The 25,426-nt window shown below is 37.1% G+C and overlaps 1 protein-coding gene and 1 long non-coding RNA gene across 4 annotated transcripts; one reads left to right on the top strand and one right to left on the bottom strand.

Moving 5' to 3' along the window:
• Positions 1 to 931: 931 nt before the first annotated feature.
• On the bottom strand, positions 932 to 19,919 carry LOC101161717 (liprin-beta-2-like). 3 transcript variants are annotated; one of them, XM_023953513.1, is made up of 22 exons: positions 19,433 to 19,919; positions 17,125 to 17,211; positions 15,854 to 15,967; positions 14,182 to 14,313; positions 10,424 to 10,714; positions 10,044 to 10,136; positions 9,076 to 9,187; positions 8,176 to 8,237; positions 7,495 to 7,573; positions 7,244 to 7,368; positions 7,082 to 7,149; positions 6,948 to 7,008; positions 6,651 to 6,783; positions 5,727 to 5,868; positions 5,232 to 5,357; positions 4,973 to 5,123; positions 3,899 to 4,010; positions 3,664 to 3,752; positions 3,448 to 3,570; positions 3,123 to 3,245; positions 2,447 to 2,635; positions 932 to 2,348 (listed from the first exon to the last, which is right to left on the bottom strand). In XM_023953513.1, exons 1-22 carry the CDS (start codon positions 19,478 to 19,480, stop codon positions 2,175 to 2,177), a joined length of 2,634 nt encoding a protein of 877 aa, XP_023809281.1. In that variant the 5' UTR covers positions 19,481 to 19,919; the 3' UTR covers positions 932 to 2,174. The 3 variants fall into 3 exon arrangements, with proteins under 3 accessions (XP_023809281.1, XP_023809280.1, XP_023809282.1); XM_023953512.1 differs by having other exon boundaries at positions 3,123 to 3,248; XM_023953514.1 differs by lacking the exon at positions 10,424 to 10,714 and having other exon boundaries at positions 3,123 to 3,248.
• On the top strand, positions 5,811 to 20,503 carry LOC110017724. The gene is made up of 3 exons (XR_002293222.1): positions 5,811 to 5,897; positions 19,913 to 20,096; positions 20,173 to 20,503. It is a non-coding gene; the product is annotated as an uncharacterized LOC110017724 (long non-coding RNA).
• The last annotated feature ends 4,923 nt before the right edge of the window (positions 20,504 to 25,426 follow it).

Genomic DNA, 25,426 nt, shown 5'->3' on the forward strand with positions numbered 1-25,426 from the left:
TTTTACAGTCACCCCATTTATATAGGGGTGTGAAAGGTGTGCTCTAACTTTTGTCTGTTGATGGGTTCCATGAAACCCCTGACCTTGAATCAGAAACAAGTATAGAAAACAGGTAGACATGAGAACACACTATGGGTTGTTTTTTTTATTTTAACTAACAATAACATATCTGAAATTCCTACAATATTTATAAATTATGTTATATTAACCAGTTTCCTAACTTATTATAAGCGTTGGGACAGTTTCTGGTTAGTTAAAATCTCTGCAATTTAAAATATATGTATGAATAACTGTTAAAAATTTGAATATGGTATGTTTTATTTAATAGTTGATTACATTAATTTTGGCATTAAATGTACAACTTGTACAGAAACACAAAAACAGACACTGGGCAGCTGTAACCTGGAAGCTTAGCACCTAAAACCAGCTTTAAACATAGTTTCAGTTTTTCTAAATATATATATATATTTTTCTAAATATATATATATATATATATATATATTGTTTTATATATATATATATATATATATATATATATATATATATATATATATATATATATATATATATATATATATATATATATATATATATATATATATATATTCTTCTTTTTGGCACACATATTTCAGATTAAATGAACCCCCAAGAGTTCCACTTATTGATTAGAGACAATATTAGAACATATTGTGTGAGATAAGATAGAGATACCTTGAGATTGATTAGTTAAGTTAAGATATCCTGTCTTAGATATGATAAAGTCTGCTAAGCATAATTTATTTTTGTACTGGTAAATTAACAGGTTTTTGTTTCGGTTAGTTCAGGATGAATTGAAATGACCTCAAAATTCCTGTAAAGATATGCAAACATTTTTTTGTCCAGAAGATGGTGCTATTGTCAAGCATCCATGAAAACATTACCATAGACCCCATTTGTTTTATTGATTTCTTATTTTATTTTTTGTACAATTAGTGAAGCCCGTTGAGAGAACTTTGTTCTAATATTGGACCATATAAATGAATTGAATTGAATTGAACTGAACTGAATTGAAAGACAAACCTCTGCCTAAAGGTGGACTTCAACCAATCAACCGACCCTCGTTGAGATTGCTTTCCTCACAACCACCGTTTTTAATCCATTAAAGATCTTTGCTGATGTGGATGCCTCATTACTTTAGGCCGTACACCAACTCTACCTCCTCTGTACCTCATTTTGGCTGCTGGACTTAATGTCTAAATTAAGTACTGGTAGGTATTTAAATGCCACACAGCCAGTCTCCTTACGTCATTTCTTCGTAGGTGGTCTCTCTGCTGTGAACTGAGTCCACCCACTATATACAGTCATGCAGGTAAAGGGAGTAAAACAAAGAAACTCAGTATACATCCCATCTGGTGCCCATCGGTTAAAGTCACAGTTGAGAAAAGGGCAGGAGAATTTCCAATCTAGCTAGGAAGCTAATAGTTTTCTAAAATGTTCTTTTGAAACACAAGCAGTATTCTGTTCCAGAAACTTAACTTAAACAGGATCTTTAATTTTAAAGTGCAGAACCCTATTTCGCTATGAGTAGTCGACGTACTTAATACGTATACTCATGCTTAGAGAAACTGATATAAAATATTATGTACAAGCAATCAACAGTTAAGCCTGACATTGTCTTCATAACCCTTGGAAAAATCTGAGCATGTTCATTGTCTTTCAACATTTTTGGAGATACCTACATGATTTCTCACCAGGAAAAAAACTTGATGGTTGAATTACTTTAAGTCCAAATTTGCCAGGGAAATGAACCATTTCAGGCTTGACTCTAGATGTAAAAAAATCTGCGGAATATTGGCTACAAAAAGATCCATAAAATGCAGTTTCAATAGCAAAGGTAAAGCTGAAGGACCTATTTGTACAAGGAATGCAGAGGGCCACATTTATGGCAGTAATCTTACAATTACAACAATAACTGATTAAATAACAGGTAAAAGCATCTGCACAATGTGAATACAGCATATTTGTATTCCTTGCAGCAAATCACCCAATCCTTGCATCCTGATTGGATTTCAGTATCAGATTTTCTTCCAACTTTACAAGGTATTGACTGATTGGCAGACATGGAGAAATTTTCTTTTCAATGTTTGTGATGAAGTGTTTTTGGGACATCAGCTTGAGCTGTTACCCTGCCCAGCTCACTTCTCAACCTGTCTGTCCAAAGAAGGGCTGAGGCCTCGATGTGCTGTGGAAGACAAGCGAGAAACTCCATTGACTGTCAATCCTCCGCTGTCTATTTGGCAGATATAGTCTGCATCATCAGGTCTTCTCTTTCTGAGATGACTGAATTGAGTGAATCCTAGCTTCTTAGGCTGAAAAAGGAATAAAAAAGCATTTCAAAAAATAAGTTGTTAAGTAATTGTGTTCTATTTCATGTAGAAAAGCTATTATGACACAAAAAAGTGCTTACTTTAACTTTAGCAGTTGTAGTGAGGGGAACGTGGCCTGTGGCATTGCCATACTCTCGTTTTTCCTGCATAGCTTGGGGTCCCACAAGAGCAGCAAAGGCTGTGGCGAGATGACGGCGAAGCAGGGTCTTCTGTGGAGGAATATTTAAGAGCAGGGCCAAAGTTTCTGAGCTAAAACGAGGCTCCAGGATCTGTGGGAGGGCACAACAGCATGATTAATTTAGGAATCATTAAAAAACAAGATATGAAACAACAAAAGAGGATATAGGTGCTGCCTTCATAAGTATAAGTATATACATATATATATATATATATATATATATATATATATATATATATATATATATATATATATATATATATATATATATATATATATATATATATATATATATACACATACACATGTGTTACCGAATAATACTGATAGTCATTTTGCCACATCATCTGTTTGAACATAGTGAGGTAACAAGTCAGGTTGCAGGTATGGCGATAAAGAAAATAAAAATCAAGACAACCTAAGAAAAAAAGATAGTTTTGCTGAAGCTACATGTTACTGGGGATCGACAGACATATGCTGATGCTTGCAGCTGCACACAGGGGCTTTTCCAGGTCAAAGCTGGAACCTCACAACCACCAAACATGTATAAATAGAGACTCCCTCTTCTCAGTACTTACAATAAGTCCACCATGGACGCCACTTCCCCGTAAATTAGGAGCATACTCAGCCAGATCCACTGCTCTGAGCCACTCCATTACTCGATGGTTTGACCACTGGACCACCTCTGATGGGGAGGGCTGCTTCTAAAGAAAAAGAACAGTTTGAATCTGTGTGGTCACATGAAAAAACTAAAATGTGTGATAATATTTGTCAGGTTTCTGTCGGCACGGCTTCACATTTGGAGATGGGGAGGGAGATAGCACTCCACTGATGGGTGCAGTATGCAAATTACATGGGGACATCAAATAAAGCATTAATTAAATTTCACTATTGTTTACTGACCTCTTCACCCGGCCTGCGTCGAAGACAGTTTGGATTGAACTTGTTGACATGAAGGACATGAATGGCACATTTGATGCTGAGATGATGAAGCTGGCTGGTTACCTTTAGAGTCAAGAGGTCATTCTGGGTGGTAAGAAGATGAATGACAGGGATTGTTGTGAAGACTTTGCAATTACATCAATTCATATCTGAAATTGGTGGATAAGGAAGCCTTACCACAGTGAGATATTGTAACATCCGACCATCTACTCGAGCTTCATGGAACTGGTCTTTATATTGAGGTAAACCAATATCATCCAACCAGCCTTTATAGAAGAAATTTCCACATAAATAAAGTTCATGTAGTGAAATAAAAAAGCAACTGTGCTACTAAGATAAATTTTCATGTTCTAAAATTACATCAAAACGGCATGCAGTCACTGCGTTTTACTACAGACAGAAAGTATCTTACGGGTGACCCAGATGTGGTCTAATTCAGAAGACTTCTCCGTAATTTTAGTGGTGAATGCCCTCAGAGCGAGCTGCAGCTTCTTCCTGTGGAGTGGATGTTTCATGCCCATCTCCTAAAGTCATAAAAAGTAGTCAATAGCCACACACAAAATAAAAATAATGATATTAATATATACTGTTTATCTTTTTATATATATATATATATATATATATATATATATAAATCATTTTATTGTGAATGTACACAAGTGCACCATTCAAAAAAATTCTATTTATTCCATTTCATCTGTGGGATGAGCTGAGCATGTGGGGTCATGGAAAATGTGCCATATCTTCCCTGTCAATGGCAGTCATCAAATATTGTTGTTGGGTTGGATGATTCAGATTTAAAAGAAAAAAAAACAGTAATGTGTTAGCAGTATAATAATGTTTTCATTTAATAAACAGTAGCATGTGGCTACGATAGCCTGTTGATAGCTATTAGATCCTAATGTTTGGGGAAGCATTTCAGCCTTCAACACCCATTTTCCCTGATTCACCCAACATGATAGTGTTGATCACTCTGGCAGGAACATGCCTGAGCTCGGTGAGGTTCATGTCAGGACTCCTGGCAGGCAATTCCATCTTCTCCAAAATGTTGTTCTCAGTGTTCTTCAATATATTCAGATTCTCGTGCATTTGTTGCAGACATCTGACAGTGTAATAGACTCACGGCAAACCTCATGTTCCCCTCAAAGAGGCCGCATAGGTACTCATTGGAGGATAATTTTGCTTGTAATGTGTTGTATTTAGGAAGTAAATATACAGACTTCATAACAATTTATACTTTATTACCACAATATCAATAACTGCTTAACCCTTGTGCTATCTTAGATGACCCCACCCTTACATTGACGTGTTCTCCCTACCATGACAAAGGTGGATAAAGGTGGAAAGATTTCATGTAATCCATGGACACCAGTGAGGTTCACAAATCGTTAAAGAAAAAAGGTTCAGCGCACTGTCTAGTGGGTCTAGATGACCCAACTCACAACATTAAAGTGCCTAGGATAGCACAAGGGTTAAAATCTCTAACCTTCTCAAAGTCCTGTGGTGCTGCAGATAAAAGGGTCTGGCCATGTTCAATCCACTGTCTTGTTAGACTGACATATTGGCCCAGTCCATAGTCCTCCAACCATCCACACACTTGCTCTTTGGTCCACTGGCTGAAGGGAATATTCATATCCCTGAAACCAATTATAACAACCAGTTAATGTCAACTGTAGCGCTGTAAATATTTGAAAACAAAAACCATATTTTTGTAAAATATCACAAAGGAGCCAGTTGACTTTTACCGTGCAGAGTCATGCTCAGGGGACCTTGTGAGCCGGGGCCCCGCTGTTGCACGCAGACCTCCTCTTCTGAACTGACTGGTGTCTGGATCCGCTGCTTGGAAACCTCCTGACTGGGTTCTTCGAAGTCTTTATGGATTATAATAAAACACAGAATAGAAACATAAACAGTAGAAAAAACAACAACACATTTTTGCTTTTTTCAAGCATATTTGGTGAAACATGTCCCACTCAATATCTATGTCATATGTTTTGATGTTGTGTAAAAAAATAAAACAAAGGAATACTGTGTTGCCACCTGGAATAATAGTTTAGTGGTACAATGCTAGCTTTCAAATGCAGTGATCTGGCCAAAAACAAAATGAAAAAATGGTAACTTTCCAAAAAACTTGGCCCTGTTTGCTTTTGAAATGATGTGATCTGTCCTTGGCTCGCTCATTGATCCTTTTTCTTCTTGTACTTCATTGTGGGTGCTTTCATGTGCATCCGTGTACTCACTTCCCCCAGAGCCTCTTGAAGCTCCGGTTGTTCTTCATGTACTCTGAGGAGCCCACAGCTCGGTGGCCAGGCTGCGTGCTCGTACCACTGTGCGCAGGGGAATTATCGCTGGATGTGCTGTCATCAGTTCTCTCCAGCGTGCCTTCAAGAGGTTCCAAGACCCACAGTCAGGTACAGAGAACAAATATGAATCAAACTGTTAGACTGTACTCTGGAGGGCCAATTATATTATCAAATATTTCTTTAAATGTGTTTGTGTTGTCTAAAATAGAAGCTCGCACCATATTACACCAGCAAATACAGCCCTGCCATTATTGCGCCAGAGAAAATACTTGATTAATGATAACAATAAAAAAGCTAGACTGTTTCCTGTAGCTGAAGCAGTAATGAAGACAAAATCTTGATGACGATAACGAGGGAGACGTTTTTGTTTTTTCCATGTTCCTGTTTTGTAGAACTGTTACAGTATGGCCGTGTCTAAGCTTCACCCTGGCTTTCAACATTGATACATTCTTATAAAAAAATGCACTATTAGAACCAAAGTTATTCAATAATAAGTCTCATTTCTCCATAAGGAAGAAAAACTTTAAACCTGGTGAAATCTCCAGAAGAGGTTTACAATCAAAGCATCTGCAGCAAAGAGAAATCAGGGTGGGGCTTCAGTTAAAATTGGTCAGTCACATCGAGGAAGGGTGGAGCTGAGGTGGATGTGGTCAGACGGGGCAAAGAGGGAGCCTGCGTTGTGTTTGAAAACCTATCCCATAATCCATCTGCTCTGTCAAGAGCCTCTGCAATTTACTGTGATCAAACTTAGAGAAGGACTTTATTTCTGCATATACGATCCCTGCCTGGGAATTATTTTATTACTGACTGGTTCTGTAGCACACCAAGACTACATGCAACAAACCAAAAGTTTAAATTTACTTTGGCTGGAGTCCTCATCTTCACTCCCATCTGGAGACCTCTGGATTTCTGTGCTGGTTCCCCCTGTGCCAGTTTGCTCAGACAAAGAGGCTTTCACAGGCAAAGTCTGACTTTTACTGTCACCCAGACCACCCTGGAGAAAGCACACATGATTTAGAAAGTAATACTTAGCAAAACCAAAACAAGTCAGAGTAAATTTACTTTTATTTAGCAGAAACAGCAAGGCAGCTTTCAGATTTAGAAACATTAGGAATATTAATTTGAAAAGAAATGCATTATGGTATGTAACGTTTGTACCTTTGGTGGGTGTTCATCTGTCAGGTCGTTCATGCTGTCTGATGAATTCTGTGGTTCCGTTCTGCAAAGATAAAACAGAGTGTTCAATTAAATGCCAATGATTTGTAATCCTACAAGAGAAAGTTGTATCATACCTAGAATCGATGTCCTTCAAAACTAATAAAAGAGATGCTTGTTGGGAGGAATTACTGTTTGTTGAAACCTGTGATGGGTTAAATGAAACAGAGTGATATCGAAATTACATTTTTGAAAAATGTTTGAAGAAAATGATATCAGGTGAGCTATTTTGTCCCCACTTCAGATTTCAGATCATCAGATTTGGCACTAGAAGAGTCAGCATTCTTGGTTAACCCTTGCTCCCCTTCTTCACTGCTTACTGAAGGACTTCGACCGTTAGACAAAGAACGGACAGCAGAGGGGGCTACCGAGCAAAAAAAAAAGGGGGGTTGCTTTTTCCTCATGGAAGAAATGTGATAAGTTGCATTACTGTGAAACTGCATTGTTAAAGTAACACGACTCCTGCGAAGCAACAATAAAGTGTGATTACCTTGCCTCAAGTTGTGAGGAGCTTCCCTGAACTGTCTGCACTGATTTAATAGCAGAGTGAGCTCCTCAATGCGCCGGTCCTGCACAAAGCAGAGGTAAGAGGATCATGAACCAAACTGTTAACCGTTTTAAGTCTAGTGAACACACAGAGACCCTTTGATGGAGGCCATTTCTCAAGACCATATGTTCCCTCTTCCCCCATATGGCCTTTACATCAAAGAGGTGTAGGGAGGGGACTGACACAGGCCTGTCTGGAAATGTTAAGTTGTGGTAACCAGCTGCAGGGAGGGTGTTTTTTTTTTTTTTTGGTTTTTTTTAAAGTGGTGCCTGCTTTTGCCATGGTTGTCTTACAGCAGCTTGCTCCAAAATTAAGCTTGGCACAGTGAGGTCTGCTTAGCTGTGGCTTTGCCTGAAATGGCTCGCCTCGGGGTGTGCGTTCATGTGTGGCCAGTGTGCTGCTTCGATAGGCCTGCTTTTGCAAGTACTTGTTGGGCCAAAAAGCTGCAGAGGGGTTAATACAAAAGTCTCTAAACGGAGGGTGGAGTTTCTGATTAATGACTGTATCCAAAAATACCTACTTTCTAATTTTCCAAAGTAAATTTATAATAATGACCGCACACATGCTGACTTTACTTTTACATGCACAGGTGCACGAAAGAATTATGCATGACTGGTAACTTACCTTTTCATCATTGGCAGCTAGTAGTGATTTCATTCCACTCTTAAGTCTCTGCAGTTCCTGATCTGTGAAAAGAAACCCACACTGATGATTAATGTATGTACACAGCTGCATATGTTACGTCAAATAGCATTTTGAATACACACTTTAAGGTATATGACAGGGCTGAAACAAAGAAATAAAAAAAAAGATCACAAATTTCCATGAAAAAAATAATTTGTATCTTTTATTTTCTAATCTTAGTTTCTTAAGGTATAATGTCTCTCTTACTAGGTTTTACACTATTTAACTCTTGGAGAGCATTTGCTTTCCTTTATAGGAATGGCCTACATACAAAAGGCATTTGCAATATTTGGCAATGTTAGACCAAAAATAAGAACCCCAGTGAGCTAAATATGACAAACATATTTTTGCATACAGATTCTATTAATCTACACGAACAGCAAAGAGAGCAAAGCTGATGTTTGTCTAACACCCTTAGAGGGAAAGAAAATGATAAAGGAAGGAAATGAAAGGTAGCAAATTGAGGATAACGAAGTTGTCATGTCTACAGAAGAACTAAAATAAATCAATTTGAGCACAGACAGCATTTGTAAAAAAAAAAAGATTTTCTGGAGTGAATGTACAGTTTGGTTTCATTAAGGATTGAAGCATAACTTCCCCCCCATTTTTACTTAGTGCAACAACAACAAAACTTTTGAGTCATCACATTGCAAAAAACGGAATTGGCAGATTTTCTTTTTTGCCTTGCTTCTTTAAACATTTCTTTTCAAATTTTAAGAATTCTTGACTTCTTTCAAGGGGGCGGGGGGCTGTTTTTGCAGTGCATACAACTAAATATACTAACTCACAGAGAGGGGCTAGATGACAAATTGCTGTAATATGTGTGGGATGTGTGCTTACCTCTGTCTGAGCTGTCAGAGTTAAGTGAAGGTCTGGCTATCAGCTGAGTGTGGAGGCTCTCAATTTCAGCATTTTTACTGAGCAAAAGCTTCTGAAGGTTGTTGATCTCAACCTGCAAGCAGAACACAGAAGGCTTATGCATGTTGAAGAAGGAGCCTGTCAAGCAGTTTTGCAAACTATAGAATGCAAGAAGTTAGTGAGGTTTTTCAGATCTTTTTTCTACAGTTTTTTTCACTTATATAAACTAGACATATATAAAACTAGGCATTGGACTGTTTTTGGAGTTGCCTGCAGCTAACAGTATGTTGTCTTTTGATGCATATCCAGTTATCTTTCAACAGGATTGTAGCTTATGGCTGTTTGGCTTAAATGAAGCTGAGAGAGAAACTGTGGGCTCATTTAGTCAAATGTGTCTGACTGTTGAGCAAAGGAAAGGCAAAACAGAAGATACAACCTGTGCCCTAAGTACTTTGTGGTGCCATAAATGTCATTTGGATGCTATTTGCCACTACCAGCATCAACAGTTAATAACAAATACATTATTTTGGTAAATGTGGCTTTAAGTTTAAAAATCTGTATTAAACATTGAATGCTAAAGTACAGAAAAGTTCATAGTGCATGATTCCTTACAAAAACCATTGTAATATTTTTGATATTATCACGTTTTGACACTTCAAAATGTGTCATTATATATATATATTAAATACCTCCTTATTAAAGCACATGCTCTAAAGCTTAAAAAAAGTTCATTAAAATTGCTTTAGGCTATTATTAAATACCATCACTATCTTACTGTGAAAAAAAATTGGGTCAGAATCCATTCTAAGACTTAAAATAAAATAATGAGCCCCATTCACTTCACTATTTGAATCATCAGATTGGACAGCATGGAGGAAAATGCTCAGTCAATTATCCATGAATTTGGAAAGAGACTGCACACAACAAATATTTTTTTTTTTTTTTTTTACCTTTGTTACTTTGAGTTTTTTCTCATACTGCAGCTTCTGGTCCTCCAGATTTTGAACTTTGTCCTTGAGAAGCCTGAGTTCCTTTAGTAAGATCTAACACAAGAAGTTAAAGAACATTAGTTAACACAAAGGTTCCAACAATATTACTAATGTATGTAGATTTTATAGAAAGAGTGCTTTTCTATGCTCATATATTTTGTTTTGGGCTCTTTTTGGCCCAAAACATGCATGGATGCATGTAAAGCGCTTTCTCCTACAGTGACATGGACGGCAGCTTTTCTGTTGTTTTATCATCACATGTTGATGGGGAATAAGCACTAAAGCGAGACAACCCATGCTGCGCACAACATTACAAAGCCATGCAGTTGAGCTATGCCTACACTTTTTCCTCGGCAGTGGCACCGCTGCTCTGCATCTGTGCTACCCTCTGTCGCGCTGTGTGAGTTCCCATCAGGCCCATCTGAAGCATCTTCTAGTTTGTTCATTCCCCCTGAGGTTCTGTCATAGGACACCTCAAGGTGTGAGCCATCAGCTGATTCACTGTGGCACACCACTGGACACCTGCTGTCAGCTGGGATCTCCAAGGCTTTTTTCTCCTGGATCTTGCTATTGATCTCCTTTTGAAACTGACACATCTGCTCCTGCAGCTCACTAATGAAATTCACTACAGTCTGGCAGATACAGGAAAAAAAAATGAGAAAAGCATTTTAGAAAGAGATTAATTGAGTGTCAAAGTCATCATTAAAGGCACCGGGGAATACCCTAAATCATATTATAAAAGAAGAGTGTCATGTATGAAGGCAGTAGAAATGGTTTTAAACATTAAACCATTGATTGGTCCTGATGAACTCAGACATGGTGCTTCCCAATATTTCATTTTTTCTGAATAAAAAAGTAACATGTTTATATAGTAAGTCATTTGGACTGCAGCTGAGTTCACCTTTCAAAATGATCAGTGCCAATGTTCTCTTGGGGAGTTCATAAACAACAGTGGAGAAATGCTTGGACTGTGGACAGAGAAAGTTTCAGTCGGGGTCCAGTGCAGCGGATATGACAGATGATATGGAGTGCCTTCATAGCTAAATTTAAATGCAAGATTTCTGGCTCCAAAGCCCTCCACAGGCTGTACATGTGTGCATGTGAGCACGTCTGACAGCAAGAGGGAGAAGGATAAAATAGTAAAAGCACAACCTTATCTTCACTTTTGTTAAGTTGAAGCAGCTGTTATAGGAAAAGGATTTCTTTTTTTGTAAAGCGTGTGACCTCTCTCTCTCTCTTGAACCATGACTCTCCATGAAGTTCACTTTTCTGCAAGATTATTCTGGTAGCGCCCAGATAAAATTGGGTGTTTTATTTTCATTTTTATGTGACCTAATTAGCCAGCCAAAACAAAATTATTTGGGCTGGCGCCTGCTCACACACATTTGGTCTGTCATCCATCATGCCACTTTAAATGGGTCTGAACTATTTTAACCTAAGAACACAAAGACTCTTTGACCAGCAGTGTTTTGGCATTGACTATATACATTACAGTCTTCTGTCATCTACAGCCTTCGCTTCCTAGAATTTACATGGTCACTAAATCTTGAGGAAATTTGCTGGTAACCTGACACATCAGTCTCAAGAAAATGTGTGATTTAATTTACAAAAAAAGAAAAAACTCAAAGCCCTTGGATACTTTCTTTTTCCTGTAGACTACCCAGGAACAACAAAGCCAGTGTCTGCATGAACGTTCCCCTCCGGTCATTCATAAAGTGTTTATTGTCTGACATTAATTCAGCAGCTGACTGCAAGGTTAAATCCACAGATTTGTGTATAGTCTGCACTCATGATTCCTAGCAGAGCTACACTCAAATTTCCAAGGAATGGGTTAAAACAAGGCTTCTCTGCAGTCCTAGAAGAAAATGTGCCCCAAGCTCGTAAAAAACGTTAAAAATGAAAAATTTGGTTTTGAAAAGCTTAGAATTTTTTTGTAAATGATTTGCTTGGATGATTGTTAAGAAGCTCACTTGTAGGTTAGAATGTTAAAAAGCTTAAAAGACTGTATTTGTTCAATTCAAGCATTGTTAACCTAAGGTTGTACTTGTTATACTTGAAGCTCTTACACCTAAAACACTTCCTGCACTAAATTTGATCTCCTTAGCGGTGTGTTTTCAAAAAATAAAGAGATTATATTTAAACTTCTGTTTATATATTTTTGTGTCTAACAAGTCTTTTTTTCTTTCCCAAAGCAGATAAATGTTTTTGTTTACATAATAGTTACAATCTATCTTATAGTATCAGAGCCATGAATTGACCATTGGCACCTTTTTAAAAAGCTTATTAAAACACAATAGAATAAGAATAAGTATTTGAAATGCTTTTGAAAACTTGGGAGAGTTTATTTTTATTACAGAAAGGTTTCCAGACTGATTCAAATCATTTTTGCTTTGTTGGATGTGCGTGAACAAAAATCTGTCATATCACTGAAGGTATAATTGGTAAATGTGATATTTGGCACACAGGATGGTGTAATACTGCCTGTTTAGAATTCAAAACCATTCTTATGCCAAAAGCTTTGTTTGACTAAAAAAAAAAAAAAAGAAAAGAAAAAGAAAGAAAAAAGTGAGGCATGTTTACATCCAAGCTGAGTTTCCTGGGAAGAGCTGTTGTTCTTTTATCTTATCAAATATGCACTGGATGACTGTATTAGAGGAACTTGATCTAGCTATTGTGAAGTTTAGCAAAGGATCTGGACTTTTCTCCATGAAACTTTTTGCCACTCAGTTAAGTGGCTTCATCAGTATGGATCCAATCAGTTTTATCAAAAGAGAATGAAAAATATATGTGTAACCCTTGTAAAACTAAGGAATAAATTAGCTTCCCATGAAACATTTAACCTTTGTGCTTTCCTAGGCACTTTAACGTTGGGAGTTGGGTCATCTAGACCCACTAGACAGTGCACTAAACCTTTTTTCTTCAATGATTTGTGATCTTCACTGGTGTCCATGGATTACAAGAAATCTTTCCACCTTTATCCACCTTTGTTATGGTAGGGATGACATGTCAAAGTAAGGGTGGGGTCATCCAAGATAGCACAAGGTTTAAATGTATTTTCCCAAAGTGTAAGCACCAGAAAGCATGTGCCTTTCGTTTGGTCTATGCCAATATACGTTATTCTTTTTTTTTGTTTTTTTAAAGTACCCTCCAAATACCAATAAGTGCACATATATGCTGTACATATATGCGGGACAAAAAGAAAAAATGTATATAGTTTTGTACTTGCTAGTGGTAAAGCAGTATAGTTCATGATTCTATAAGTGAAATCAGCTTTTGTATTTATACGTGTTTTTTTCTAGTGATTTCTTGTAGTCTGAAAGATGCATCTTCTGGCTTCTAAAGCTTCAGAGTTCCTAATCTGATCATTTAAATCACATCTGAACCAGACGTGGAGCATATCTCTACCTTTGTGATGCCCGACACTTACCTATAAGCACAGAACAGCGTTTGGAATGATATAGGAAGATTCATGTAGTGATTATATACCCCTTGACAGGTGTAAGACAGCTTTTTGTGTATAGTGGCGTCCAGAACACAATTATTTATAATGCCAAAAGCAGTGTCAAAACAACTTGAGAAAAAAAAATATTGTTTGCAGCAGTGCAAACATTAAAAACACCAAAATGAAAATAAGGAAATTTAAAGTAATATTTGAAAATGAATAAATTGACCGTAGCACTGGACCATCTACTTTAAAACATTTTTTTCATATTTAATACATTTAGTTTTTGTTGCTTTAAATATTCTGAAATAAACAAAAGAAAAAAAAGAGGTTTTGACTTTATTGTGAACAGTCAATTCTCCAGATAAAATAAATCATAATTAATTATTACTTATCGTTAGGGTTCTCAAAGTGAGACAGTTTGCTGACTATGACACATTTATGACATTTACATCACTTGGATTGAAAAAAAAAGTACACATGATTCACAGTACAAATGTTTGTCGAATGACAAACTTTAAAAAAAGGTTTAATAATTAGCCTTTTTTTTTTCTTTCTAAATTTTAAGTACCCCTCCGGGGTGCCACTAAATACCCCAAAGGAGAACAACAGCATTGCACATCATGTACAAATGAATAGCATTTGCCGTGGTCCTACCTCAGCTTTATGCTGCCTCTCAGACCCGTGGTCTGGCTTTCCCTCCATGTCTGACAGCTTCAGTTTCAGGAAGGAAACCTCCCCCATAAGATTGAGCTTCTGGTTCTCCAGTGACGTTCTACGCAGGAGCTCCTGTCATCAACAATGCACAGCAAGAGCATGAAGCCATACGCATAAACCCACAAATCCAGTACCCCTTCTATTATATACGAGGCACCGTTTATCCTCTACAAACGGGGCATTAAGAGTGAGTTACAGCAAGCTACCAGCTAAGTAATGACAGAGTGATAAAAACTGCACAGGTTTCAGAAGCTGTTTGGGCGGCTAAATATACACAACCCATGACCACTATTTATAATGTCTGTTTCACAGCTCCCTCAAAGTACATAGCAGAGGAGATAGAAGGGAGGGTGAGACAGAAAAACAAGCATGCAGAACATTTCCAGATTGAACATCAAAATAACTTTGACAGGTGCATTTTCCAATCCTGTGTAGATGAGTGGCTGTCAATCAAACATGGGGGAGATTATTGCCTGAATGTTGTGTGATGTCTGCCTTGAAAAGCTGCCATCCTTTAGAATGGAAACTTGTAGATCTATAGCCAATTCAACAGAAGACAAGCAGGTCCTGAATCACTTGACATCTAAAAAGGAATGTCAATCTATGCACACGCTTTAAGGCATTCAAATTTACATTTAAAAGGTTTAAAAAAAAAAAATCCCAGGTGCTTACAGATTTGCACGTACAACAAATTTCAGCTTTCTCACCTATGAGAGATTTACAGCTAAGCTCTAAGGCCTCTTAATGACCTAGTCTTCAAGAAACCACTCCTAACTGCTCTTTGATAATATACAGGTGCATGAAAACAAACATTACAAATCATTACAAAGGTTGCTGCTCACCAGAAGACAAAGCCACTAACAGTCAAACTGAGAGTTAGAACAGAATTTAAAAAGCGGAATACCTGAATGACACCTGGCTGATCCAGTGTCTGCCTGCTGCAGACCCTTATGAATAAAATGGTAGAACTGAGTGCAGTCTCAGGAAGTTTTGCTTTTGACAACTGAGAGAAAAAAATGCTTGTTTGGCCCTCACCAGCACCACCCCATTCCTCCACCCCTCCATCTCCCCACCTCCTGCTGCTCTACTCCTTTTCATTTGTTCTTTTCTTCCTTTTTACGCCATCGTCTCCTATTTCTGTCCTCAAATGCCTGCATGTGAGCACTAATGGAGGTTGCAGGTTGGGGGCGTTGCTAATTGTGAAGTAATTTCCCACCCAGACAGACTAGTTTTGCCCTGTGTGAACTACAAACACACACTCTTATGAGCCCTGCATTGAGTCTGATCATCTTGAAATTGTTGGTTGACATGGTAATCTGCAGGGAAGCTATCTGGAATCTTAGCAAGGAATTTCCCTTCAGGAAGCACGAACTCCTCCTGTGTTGCATTCTGCAGCTTATGAGAAAACCTCGCTGAAGACATCATATTTTTAAGATAAATGGACACTGTCACATTTTTAAAGGAACAATAATATTGATATAGCAGCCCTGTATGTCAGCTGGAAAAGTCAGACTTCCCTGGCTCTGGTGCAATAATAATCAAAACGTTCAATGCTGTGAAGCAGCAGCATTCAAACAATTTAGTTCGATTTGAGGTCAGTTAATCAGAGTACCTGCTGTAGCATCTCCTCTGTGCAGTTTAGCTTCTGCTGATATTCCGCTAAGGCACTTTCTAAATCGTTGATCTTCAACCCCTGAGCCTCCACCTGATCAGTCAGCACACCCACCTTTAAAGAATGAAAAAAATATTAACAAACAACAGAATATTTTTTCTCTAATCATATGTTTTTAACTAAGACAACCTTCTCAGACAAAATTCATTCAAAGACCCCCTCCCATCATATTTTGATTAGTTTTCAAAGCGTTCACAGTGGTCTTTAAGTTATGTTTATTCCGTTTTTAGCCCAAATCGAAAAACCTGTGTTGTTTTCTAGAAAATAGTTTCTACAGACCGGCAGGAGCTCATTCGAAATTTGCCACTGAGTTATGGGTGGAGCCATTGGTGAGGAGCAACCCCGCCCCTATTCCACCACCCGTAGCTAAGGGCTGTTAGCAGGGAGCCTCTGGCCCACTCAGCATGTTTTATACATTACAGGTTTTTCAAACTGCATTTTTTCTTCTGCTTTTGATTTACTACGATTTGTATAAAGAAATACTCAGAAATTGAATTTTAAGCTTAGTTTTCCGAATAATGTATATGTCCTTCAAAGAAATCTCTTAAGAACATGTTAAAAACACCAAAACTACAATTTTCTTTGGAGTGGGTCTTTAAATTGCATACAACACAGTTGCTCAAAATACACAAATCCCCAAAGATTAGTCATTAACACCAAAGAAATTTTGATGTGATCACCTTGATGCATCAGGTGTCATGATTAAGTAACGGATCACTTACAATGCGATACTAAATGGAAACAATGAATGCTCAGAATGGTTAATCAATGCTAAAAAGACAGACCAGACGGTTGGAAAGGATTTTCCTCTTGAAGTGTGGAAGAAAAAAAACAAGGCACCTGTTCTTTCTACAGTTCACACAGACAAACACACCTTTATCACAACAATGAATGATGCTAGTCTCAACCTGTCTCTAATATTCTTTTTTTAGCAACCCTGACTTCTTCACACACCAACACCTGGAAGGCATGGACAAACACATCAGTCTAAACAAATCTCTGGTGTTTTAACAACCTGACCCACCTTATAACTGTTGCTTCACCTATCTGGAACAGAAACACATATTGCGTAACATTTACAAAGAAACACTGGGATATGCCTTTGTCCTCTTACCTGTTACCTAATACAGTGCATATTATAACCAGTGTTTAGAATCCAACACAGGCTGCTATGTTGCTTTTAGTAGAAGGTTTTTTATGTAACAGCCTACCTGTAGAATTAGTGCCTCTTTGTCTCCTTCTAGACGCGATAACCTCTCTTGGTAGGATTCACTATTAGAGCTTGAGCGTGGATTTTCCTGTGGGACAAAGGTCATCTCTTAAGTTCAATGTACAAACTGTCGATGCAGAGCATTTCCCAACAGATCGGATATTGTTTGCAGCCCCAGGCGTCTACAGGAACTGAAGTAGAGACACAAAAATGCTCAACTTCTTGTTGCCCCGCTTCTAAGCATGTGAAGTCTGTAATAGGTTTACAAACCCTAATCCAGTATTAAAAGTTGTGTCGAACAATTCATAAAAGATTATTGGTGACACGGAAAAAAAGGGGTCAGAAATTTAAACCTTAATTTTTAAAAGAAAATTTATGAACACTATGTGCATTAGAATGCAGAATTTGAAACATACAAAAAAAACACATTTTAATTAATTTTCCATGGGTTTTCATGGATATACTGTATCTAGATTCCTTGACATCCATAATTATTTCAACAATGCTTATTTTTCCAGTCAGACATTTGGAATAGTCTTTTGCATCTTTTGATGTGTGCTTTCAACAGGTATACATATTAATACACAGAAAAACATTAACCCTTCCACGCCACATGTTGCTAGTGGTGCAACACACCGTTAAACACAGGACTCCGCTTCATTTAGCATCACTTTTTAAAGGAAAAGAAACGCAAGATTTTTTTTTTTTTTAAATAAAGGCAGACATGAAGATATTAAAAAATAACATTTCTTTAGGTTTTACATCAACTAAATAAATGGTAAATAGAAGATCCCGACAACTCATCATATGAGTTTAACCTGTTTTATTTATTTTGCTGGTTAGAGTATTTTGATAATTTTAGTTCAAATCAAATCAATCCTTTTTTATGTAGCACCTTTTATACCTGGTAACGTAAAGTGTTTTACTGTACACTAGTTGGTTCACTATTAAACTATGTTCAATTCACAACTGACAACAAAAGTAATAAAACAAGCTATTTTTCTGATTTCATAAACTTTTCTACTTAAGTCCTGTGACAGAAAGAGTATTACATCCTAGTTGCGCATCAAGTCATTTCAAAGTTGTCTTCACAGGAAATATGCGTTCATCTATACTGAAGTGACCATAATCTTTTTTACAATAGTGACGATATTCATTGACCCATCCTCTTTTTGTAGAACATATTAGTCCAAATACAAGATTGTGAGTAAACAAATTGGATTTCGGTGTCATACATTGAGATCTGTGAATTTTAAAGAATATGTGCCAAACCTTATTCTGAGTTATTCTGCCAGAGATAGACACAAACATTTTCCCATCCACTGATACCTGTATAAAATGTACAGCAGAGTATAAAGATAAAAACTTAGTGTTGACCTAAGAAATCCTTAACATTAACTCCATAATTTCAATAGGTTTTTTGGAAGAATTTAGTCACTTTTTTTTTTTTTTTACAAAAGTTCCAGAAAGAATCGTTCATGAACATACAGTAGTTTGGCTTATCTCCTTTAAGTTAAACATCTTAAATACAAGAACTAAATATTCCATTCGATCATGCTGAAAGAAATGTGTAAGAAAAATAAATAAATTTGGCAAAAATACAACAGAAAAAAAATGTATACACCATCATGACCAATATGATGGTGTAAACATCATTAAAATAAATGTTGATAATTTTACCGAACCTTCTAATATCATTGTTATTCTTGGCAGCACTGAATATTATCACTTCTTACATTGGTCTTGAAGTTATTTTGCTTCATCTTAAATATTGTATGCACCATATGGATTTCATTTATTTTAAAACAAGACCAGACGCATGCATGGGGTCTGCTTTCTGTGGATCTTGATACAAAAGATTAATAACTAACTATTACAATAATGATCTTTATTTTTGAAGGTCACTGGTTTTGATCAACAGCCATGTATAGTCAAACCCAATGTGGCTTATTCTAACGCTTTGCTTCTTATTTATATATAGGTTTTGTTTTTGGTTTTGAAAATTTTATTAATGTAATCTAGGATCAAACTATTGTACATTTTTCCATTAAAAAAATGTGAAAAACAATCTGGTATAAAGCAAAAAACAAACAAAAACATATTCTTGTAATCTTGAAAAGCTCTCATTTTCCAAAACAAGCATGCATGTATAAGATGCCAAGCAGTATCTCTCCAAGCACCAAACAGCATGTTTTCCTCTTTAAATGTTATTTTGAGCTATCTGTAATTACTGTAGAAAAAACATTAAAAAAACATAACAAACCATGGTTTTTCTTGCAGAGTAATCATACAAGTGCAAGATGTCTTACCTTTCTGAGCCAGGCAAAATGCTTATAGAAATCATTATGATACTCCATACTGCAGGCCCATTATAGGCAGGGTCTGGATTTTACTGTCTAAATAGAGTTTAGTCAGTGCTATAAAGCCCCATGGAGGAGCAACACACACATCCAGAGCAAAAGGAAACAAATGCTCTTGACTATACTGCACACCATCTGCTTCTCTCACAGGCAATGATGTTGTTGAGCCTGCTGCAAAGATTGAGGTCCATGTGGTTTGGAGTCTGGGCTGCCTGTGACTTTCAGAGCTGAAAAAGTCAAACTATGCCAGTTGGCTATACTCCCTTACTTAAACCCCTCCTTTTTTTTTACGTCTCAACTGCCTTTTTTCCCTTCATCTGTCTGTCTTTCCTTTATTGTTTGGCATATCTGTGCAAGTTTCAGATAGCGTACAGCATTTCATTTGTTTTCTCTCCTAAACCTTTCCTCTGTCCTCTCTTCTCTCTCAAGGTGTCTGCCTGGTGCTCTGTCTCGCAACACCTATCAGTCAAGCTAATTTCGCACGGCTTCCCTGAAGGGGCACAGGGGAGAGGAAACTTTCACAGCACATGCTTCTCATGAGTGGTGCTGAGCAAGAATTCAGTAAAGACGACACAGATGAGGACAAAGCAGTGGGGGAAGGTTTCCGGGAAAAGTAAAAGTAGCAATATTTACTCTAGGAAGTAAACATTGTCTGAGTTGACTGAAATAAATACTGTTTTTTTTTTCAGCGAGACTCTGGAAACTGGGGAGATTAGAAGAGGAAAAATGGAGAGCAACTGCTTTTGCTTTAAACAGGAGTTCTGGATCTCATTACCTTTGGTGTTTACTATATCCAGCTCTTTTCTTAGCAGTGAAGAAAACAGCCTCCAGATGTTTATGACCATGATCAAACAGCAACTAATAAAACCCATGGACTCTGTTGTGTTATAACTAGACTGAACCTTTTCTACAGTTCTACGATATTCTTTATATTCATACTGAAATGTGTGTTGTTGCTTTTTTTATTTCAGTTGCACAGTATTGTGTAATTCTGCTGCAGAAAGCTTTCAGATATGAAAGACTCACTTCAGTTCTTTGTAGCCATTTGAGTATAACACTGGCTGTATCAAGAGAGACTTGCTTTCTAAGGGCCTCCTGTTCTTCCTTGCACGTCTGGCCCTCCAGCAGGGCCCGGAGTGCCTCAGTAAGCCGAAGAGCCTCCAGAGAAGGGTCTAAATAAGGGGGGAGGGGCAGCTTTTGAACACATCCTGGAGACTGGTAGCCTTGTCTATCTATCTGCAGCGGAGCATCAAGCAGACCTTCACCCGTTTTTCCTAGGGGAAGGAAAAAAGGAAATGAACAGTTCGCAGCAGATGATTAAGTCCGAAAAAAAATCAGTCTTCTGTGTCCCCCCTGGGATTTTAGTCAGAAGAATTGGCAGGGAAAGTAGAAGCAGTCGCAATAATGTCCTCCTGAGGGCACTGTTACACCCTATTACATCTGCCTGGATGTCAAAGAATAACATATTTGTAATCCTCAAATAAGAGGTTTACATGTTGGTTGTAGTTAACATAGTTGCCATGTCTTTGTGGTTAAAAAACTTTTTTTGCGGCTATAATCTTTAATGAAATCTTAAATGCAAATATTTACTGTAATTTAAAAAAAAAATCCTTTGTGTTCTGTTTGTTATCTCTGAATTGTCAATGACAGTGTGTGAGTTTGACTGCTATTGCTGGAAAAGTGTCTCAGTGAAGAACGCCAATGACCAAGCTTGCCTGTGTTGAGATATTTGTCTTGTGACCTTATAACAATGCTGTGGCTCTGACATGGAAAACAACAAAAATGCATCACCTCTGCTAGAAATCTCAGACTGATTAGAGTTTTCTTTATTCTCTGTGTTCTACAAAATAAAAGCACTAATAAATAAGATTAGAAAAGAAAAGAAATGTTTTTCCGCAGGTTCCTATACTTTTTTACTAAAAACGCTCTCTGTAGTGGTAAAAATACCACTAAGAAATGTATATAGCATAGCATGAGTATGTCCAGCAGTGAAATCATGTGGTTTATGTTGGTATTAAGAAAAGCTATAATTACAAAGTGGGCTGTCTCTGGAGTTTTTGATAATGAAATAGAAACTCTTACCAGCAATAATGTTATCCATCTGCTCCAAAGCAGCCTCCAACATATGACTGACATGTGATGCCATGGTGTCCACGTTCCTGTACAGCAGCACACGCGATCTTACTCACTGTTATTGGTATGAAAGAGTGAAAAGTGAAAATGTTCAGCTGAAGGACCAGAGGCATCTCTGTGCAGCTCACATTTGGATTCCTTTACAGCAAAGCTTTAACTGCTACATTGACATCTGAGGGACTCTCAGCTAAATAACCTCCTGAGTGTGGCTTCTGGGTTTAAACTCTCCTCTCATTTTGTGACCAAAGCTTTATCCATTGTCAGACGTGTTTTGCACATGAAACCAAAGTTCATATTTAGAACGTTTGGTTTCTCTGTTGTTGATGTTTTCTTCTCTGTGAGTGTGTTTCCTGTTTAAAAAAGCTTCAAATGAAATATGACCTGAAAGTACAAAAGGAAAATGCTAGGAGTTTGTCCCTGAACCTTTAAAAATGAATGATTATAGAGGACCTGATAGATAATGCAAAAAAACAACAAAAATCTAAAATTACAGTAAATAATTTTGTGGAATTATTTTTTCAAATTCCCCACGTTGATCATGCAATTAAGCATTTAACAAAAAGCTAAGATGTAAAAAAATATTTTGTCAGACGAATATTCAGAACAGTTAAAAATTAGTTTGATTAGTATTGTGCTTCTATCACCTCAAGCAATGCAGAGCATTCTAAGAATTATCAATACAATTTGCTCTTGGACCTTCACATGTAACAGATTTTTTTTTTTTTTCCCAAAATGCACCGGGTGTGCTCTGGTCATTTTTTTTATTGTGAAAGTGAACAAACATTCGTCTTTCCTCGAACATTCTTATCTTTTAGCACATCTTCATGCAGGAGTCTGTTCTCTATTCCTTGAGGTGATTCACTGTCAATAATTTTTTTTGGAAAGTTTTCCCCTTTCAGCTCGTCATAATGCTCAGGAGTGAGTTTTGGAATTGTGATGAGTAGTGATGAAATCAGAAATCAGTCAAGTGACATGATTTTCATGCACATCAGCTGCAATAGCACAGTGGCTGCTTGAAAAGTCAATTTAGATTAGTTCACATTTCACTTCCTTAAAAAAAAAGACTTTAAAGTAGTTGATGACTGCATGATTTTATTAAGTGACGCAACTTGATTTTTGCAGCCATACTAGCACATGTTAAAAATGAGTTATGATGGATTTTCATAACCAAATCTATTTAATTGTTATTTACCTGTAGCCTTAAGTTTTTTCACTTTTGCATAAGGATACTTTCTTTTTTTACTATCTAAATTTTTTACAATACAGCTAATGTTCTGGTGATGTTTCATCTTTAAACCATTGCCCATGTAAATCAATTGCCAGAAAGGACAATCCTTCTGTGTGATTATCCAGGAGTGGAACACTTCATTTTCTTGTTATCAACCTCGCAAGATCTTTGTAGTGTAGTGCACCAGAAATGTCAAGCACAGTGCCCACTAACAAGACCTTAGCAAGCAGCCCACTCACCTTCTGCAATGACAAGGGATGCCCACGTTCGGTCTTACATGACACTTCAACATGACTCACTCGAAGCTGAGATTTATTCAGGGGCAGAGTAAGATGACAGAGCCACATTTTTCTCCCAAAACGTGCTAGCTGAGGGTTATCATCTATGGAAGCACAAGCAGATCCTTGACCCTCCTGCATTATTCAGCTGGATCCCTGCAGCATCAGTCAAACCATCAAGCGAGGCATTCAGGGGAAATGTGGTGTAATACTTAAATATGGCATATTTCAGTGTTCAGACTGACATTTAGATTTCTGACCGATGGCCTGTGCAGTATTCATGAGTGTTATGTCATACACACGTTGTCTAAAAAAATAAATGTATGCAAGAAGCATGTAAATAAATGTAATATTATATTTCCAAAAAAAAAAAACCTTATGAATCTAGATTAAATGCTTTGTTGTAAATGCTTGACTCATATTTTTAACCTGTAAAAACACTAGAGTTAATAACACATATCTGTTTTCCTAACAATATACAGTGCAGCCAGTTTCTACATTTACTGATGAAGCCTGGGTTTCCGGTTAAAAACATTTGTGATTTCTCTTAAATCATCACCATCTGACTCTTTCCAAGTTCCAACACACACAAGACAAGCAACAGAAGCAGTTAACTTGTGAAAAGTTCTGGCAGGAATCCGTTTAAGTAAACAAATCAGGAAGGAAGAACAGATTGGAGACTGAAAATTAAATTCTAGGTAACCATGTGAGTCAGAGAGTTTCCTGGATTCATTTTACCACAGTATTTCTAGCCAGCAAGTTACCAAATTGGAATCAACACTTTTGAGCATGTCATAATGAGTGCATATTTAAAAATTCCAACTGCAAGATGAACAAATGTCAAGTCTTTGAATTCTTGCTGAACTACTTTGTAATAATTACTGTTTTAACGATGTTTCATACAGTCAAGGTTTTAAGCATATTACATATAATCAATGCAGGGTTGCACTGTGGAATAGCGGTTAGTGCTTTCACATCACAGGCCCTGGTTCAAATCCTGGCTGGATGAAGTTTGCATGTTTTACCTGCATGTGTGGGTTTTTCTTCAGGCACTCCGGCTTCTTCCTACAGTCCGAAAAACATGCTTCGTAGGTTAAATGACCCAAATTGCCCCTAGATGTGCATGAGAGTGAGTGTGTGTGGCTGTATGGTCCTGCGAGTGACTGGCAACCTGCTCAGGCTGCCCCACCTTTAACTAATAGGAGCCGAGTTGGCTCCTGCAGCCCTGTGACCCCAAAAGGATTTCAGTGGGTTCTAAAGACGGATGGAGGGATAATTAATGCAAAGGGGTTGATCATTTACTCACATGGCAGCAGAAATGTGGGTTTTATTTTACATCTTACTGTTGAAACAGTCTTAGAAATCTGGAACTGGTGTAAACGTTTACTGTCACATGGTTAATGTGATCTGATCTGAGTGTTTTTCAAGAATGTTTTTCTTGTGATTTTTTTTTACACATTTGTCCCTGGGATTTGCACAGTAAAGATGTTTTTAAGTTGGCTGAATAATAGTACCTTGTGCTGCCCCATCAGGTCATAGAACAACATCAAGATCTGCTGAAGATGACAGAAAACCCATGCTAACATATTCAGTCACTTATTACAACTAAAGTACATTGAAGCTGATTTTGTTTTAAGCCCATGGCTCTAAACCTTGAGGCCTATGTGATTTAGTACAATGCTGTTATTTTATAATCCAAATGAGCTCAATAAAGCTGTAAAGCTGTATGGTAGAAGATTGAGAAAAATCTTTCCTGCTCTTGACTTTTGTTGTCACATTTAAATTTTTATGTAAACATTGGGTATGTATAACAAAGAAGTGGGTCATTCCCATTTTATAACAGCTTTAAGCATTAATGTAATTAGATTTTGGAAACTCTTTTTAGGCCAGATGTTTATTTCTTTTTGTTTAAATGTTGTAAAACCTCCCATCTAGCTAAAAATTGGCATCAAAACTAGTACTTGAATGGACGCATTTATGTCCACAAGCAAGTCAGCAGTCAGTATCAATACAGACCTTTGTCAAATAGATGTGTTGTGTGCTTGGTTTTAAATAAAAAATGTTTGTATGTAATGTGTTGGACGTTTATCATTATTGAAGTACAATATGACCCAATTAGACATAATCCGACATAAGTCATAAACTGATACTTTAACATTTTAAAACCTTTTAGAATACAGTATATTCGCTATGTAATGCTATGAATTTACAGTTTTAGTTTTTACCTTCCAGCATTATAAACTTGGGTTCATACATTTATTTATTTCTTCTGCTGTCTGAATTGATTCCCAAAAGCCAAAAATG

Source organism: Oryzias latipes, chromosome 3 (assembly GCF_002234675.1).
Source record: "Oryzias latipes chromosome 3, ASM223467v1".
NCBI lineage: Eukaryota > Metazoa > Chordata > Actinopteri > Beloniformes > Adrianichthyidae > Oryzias > Oryzias latipes.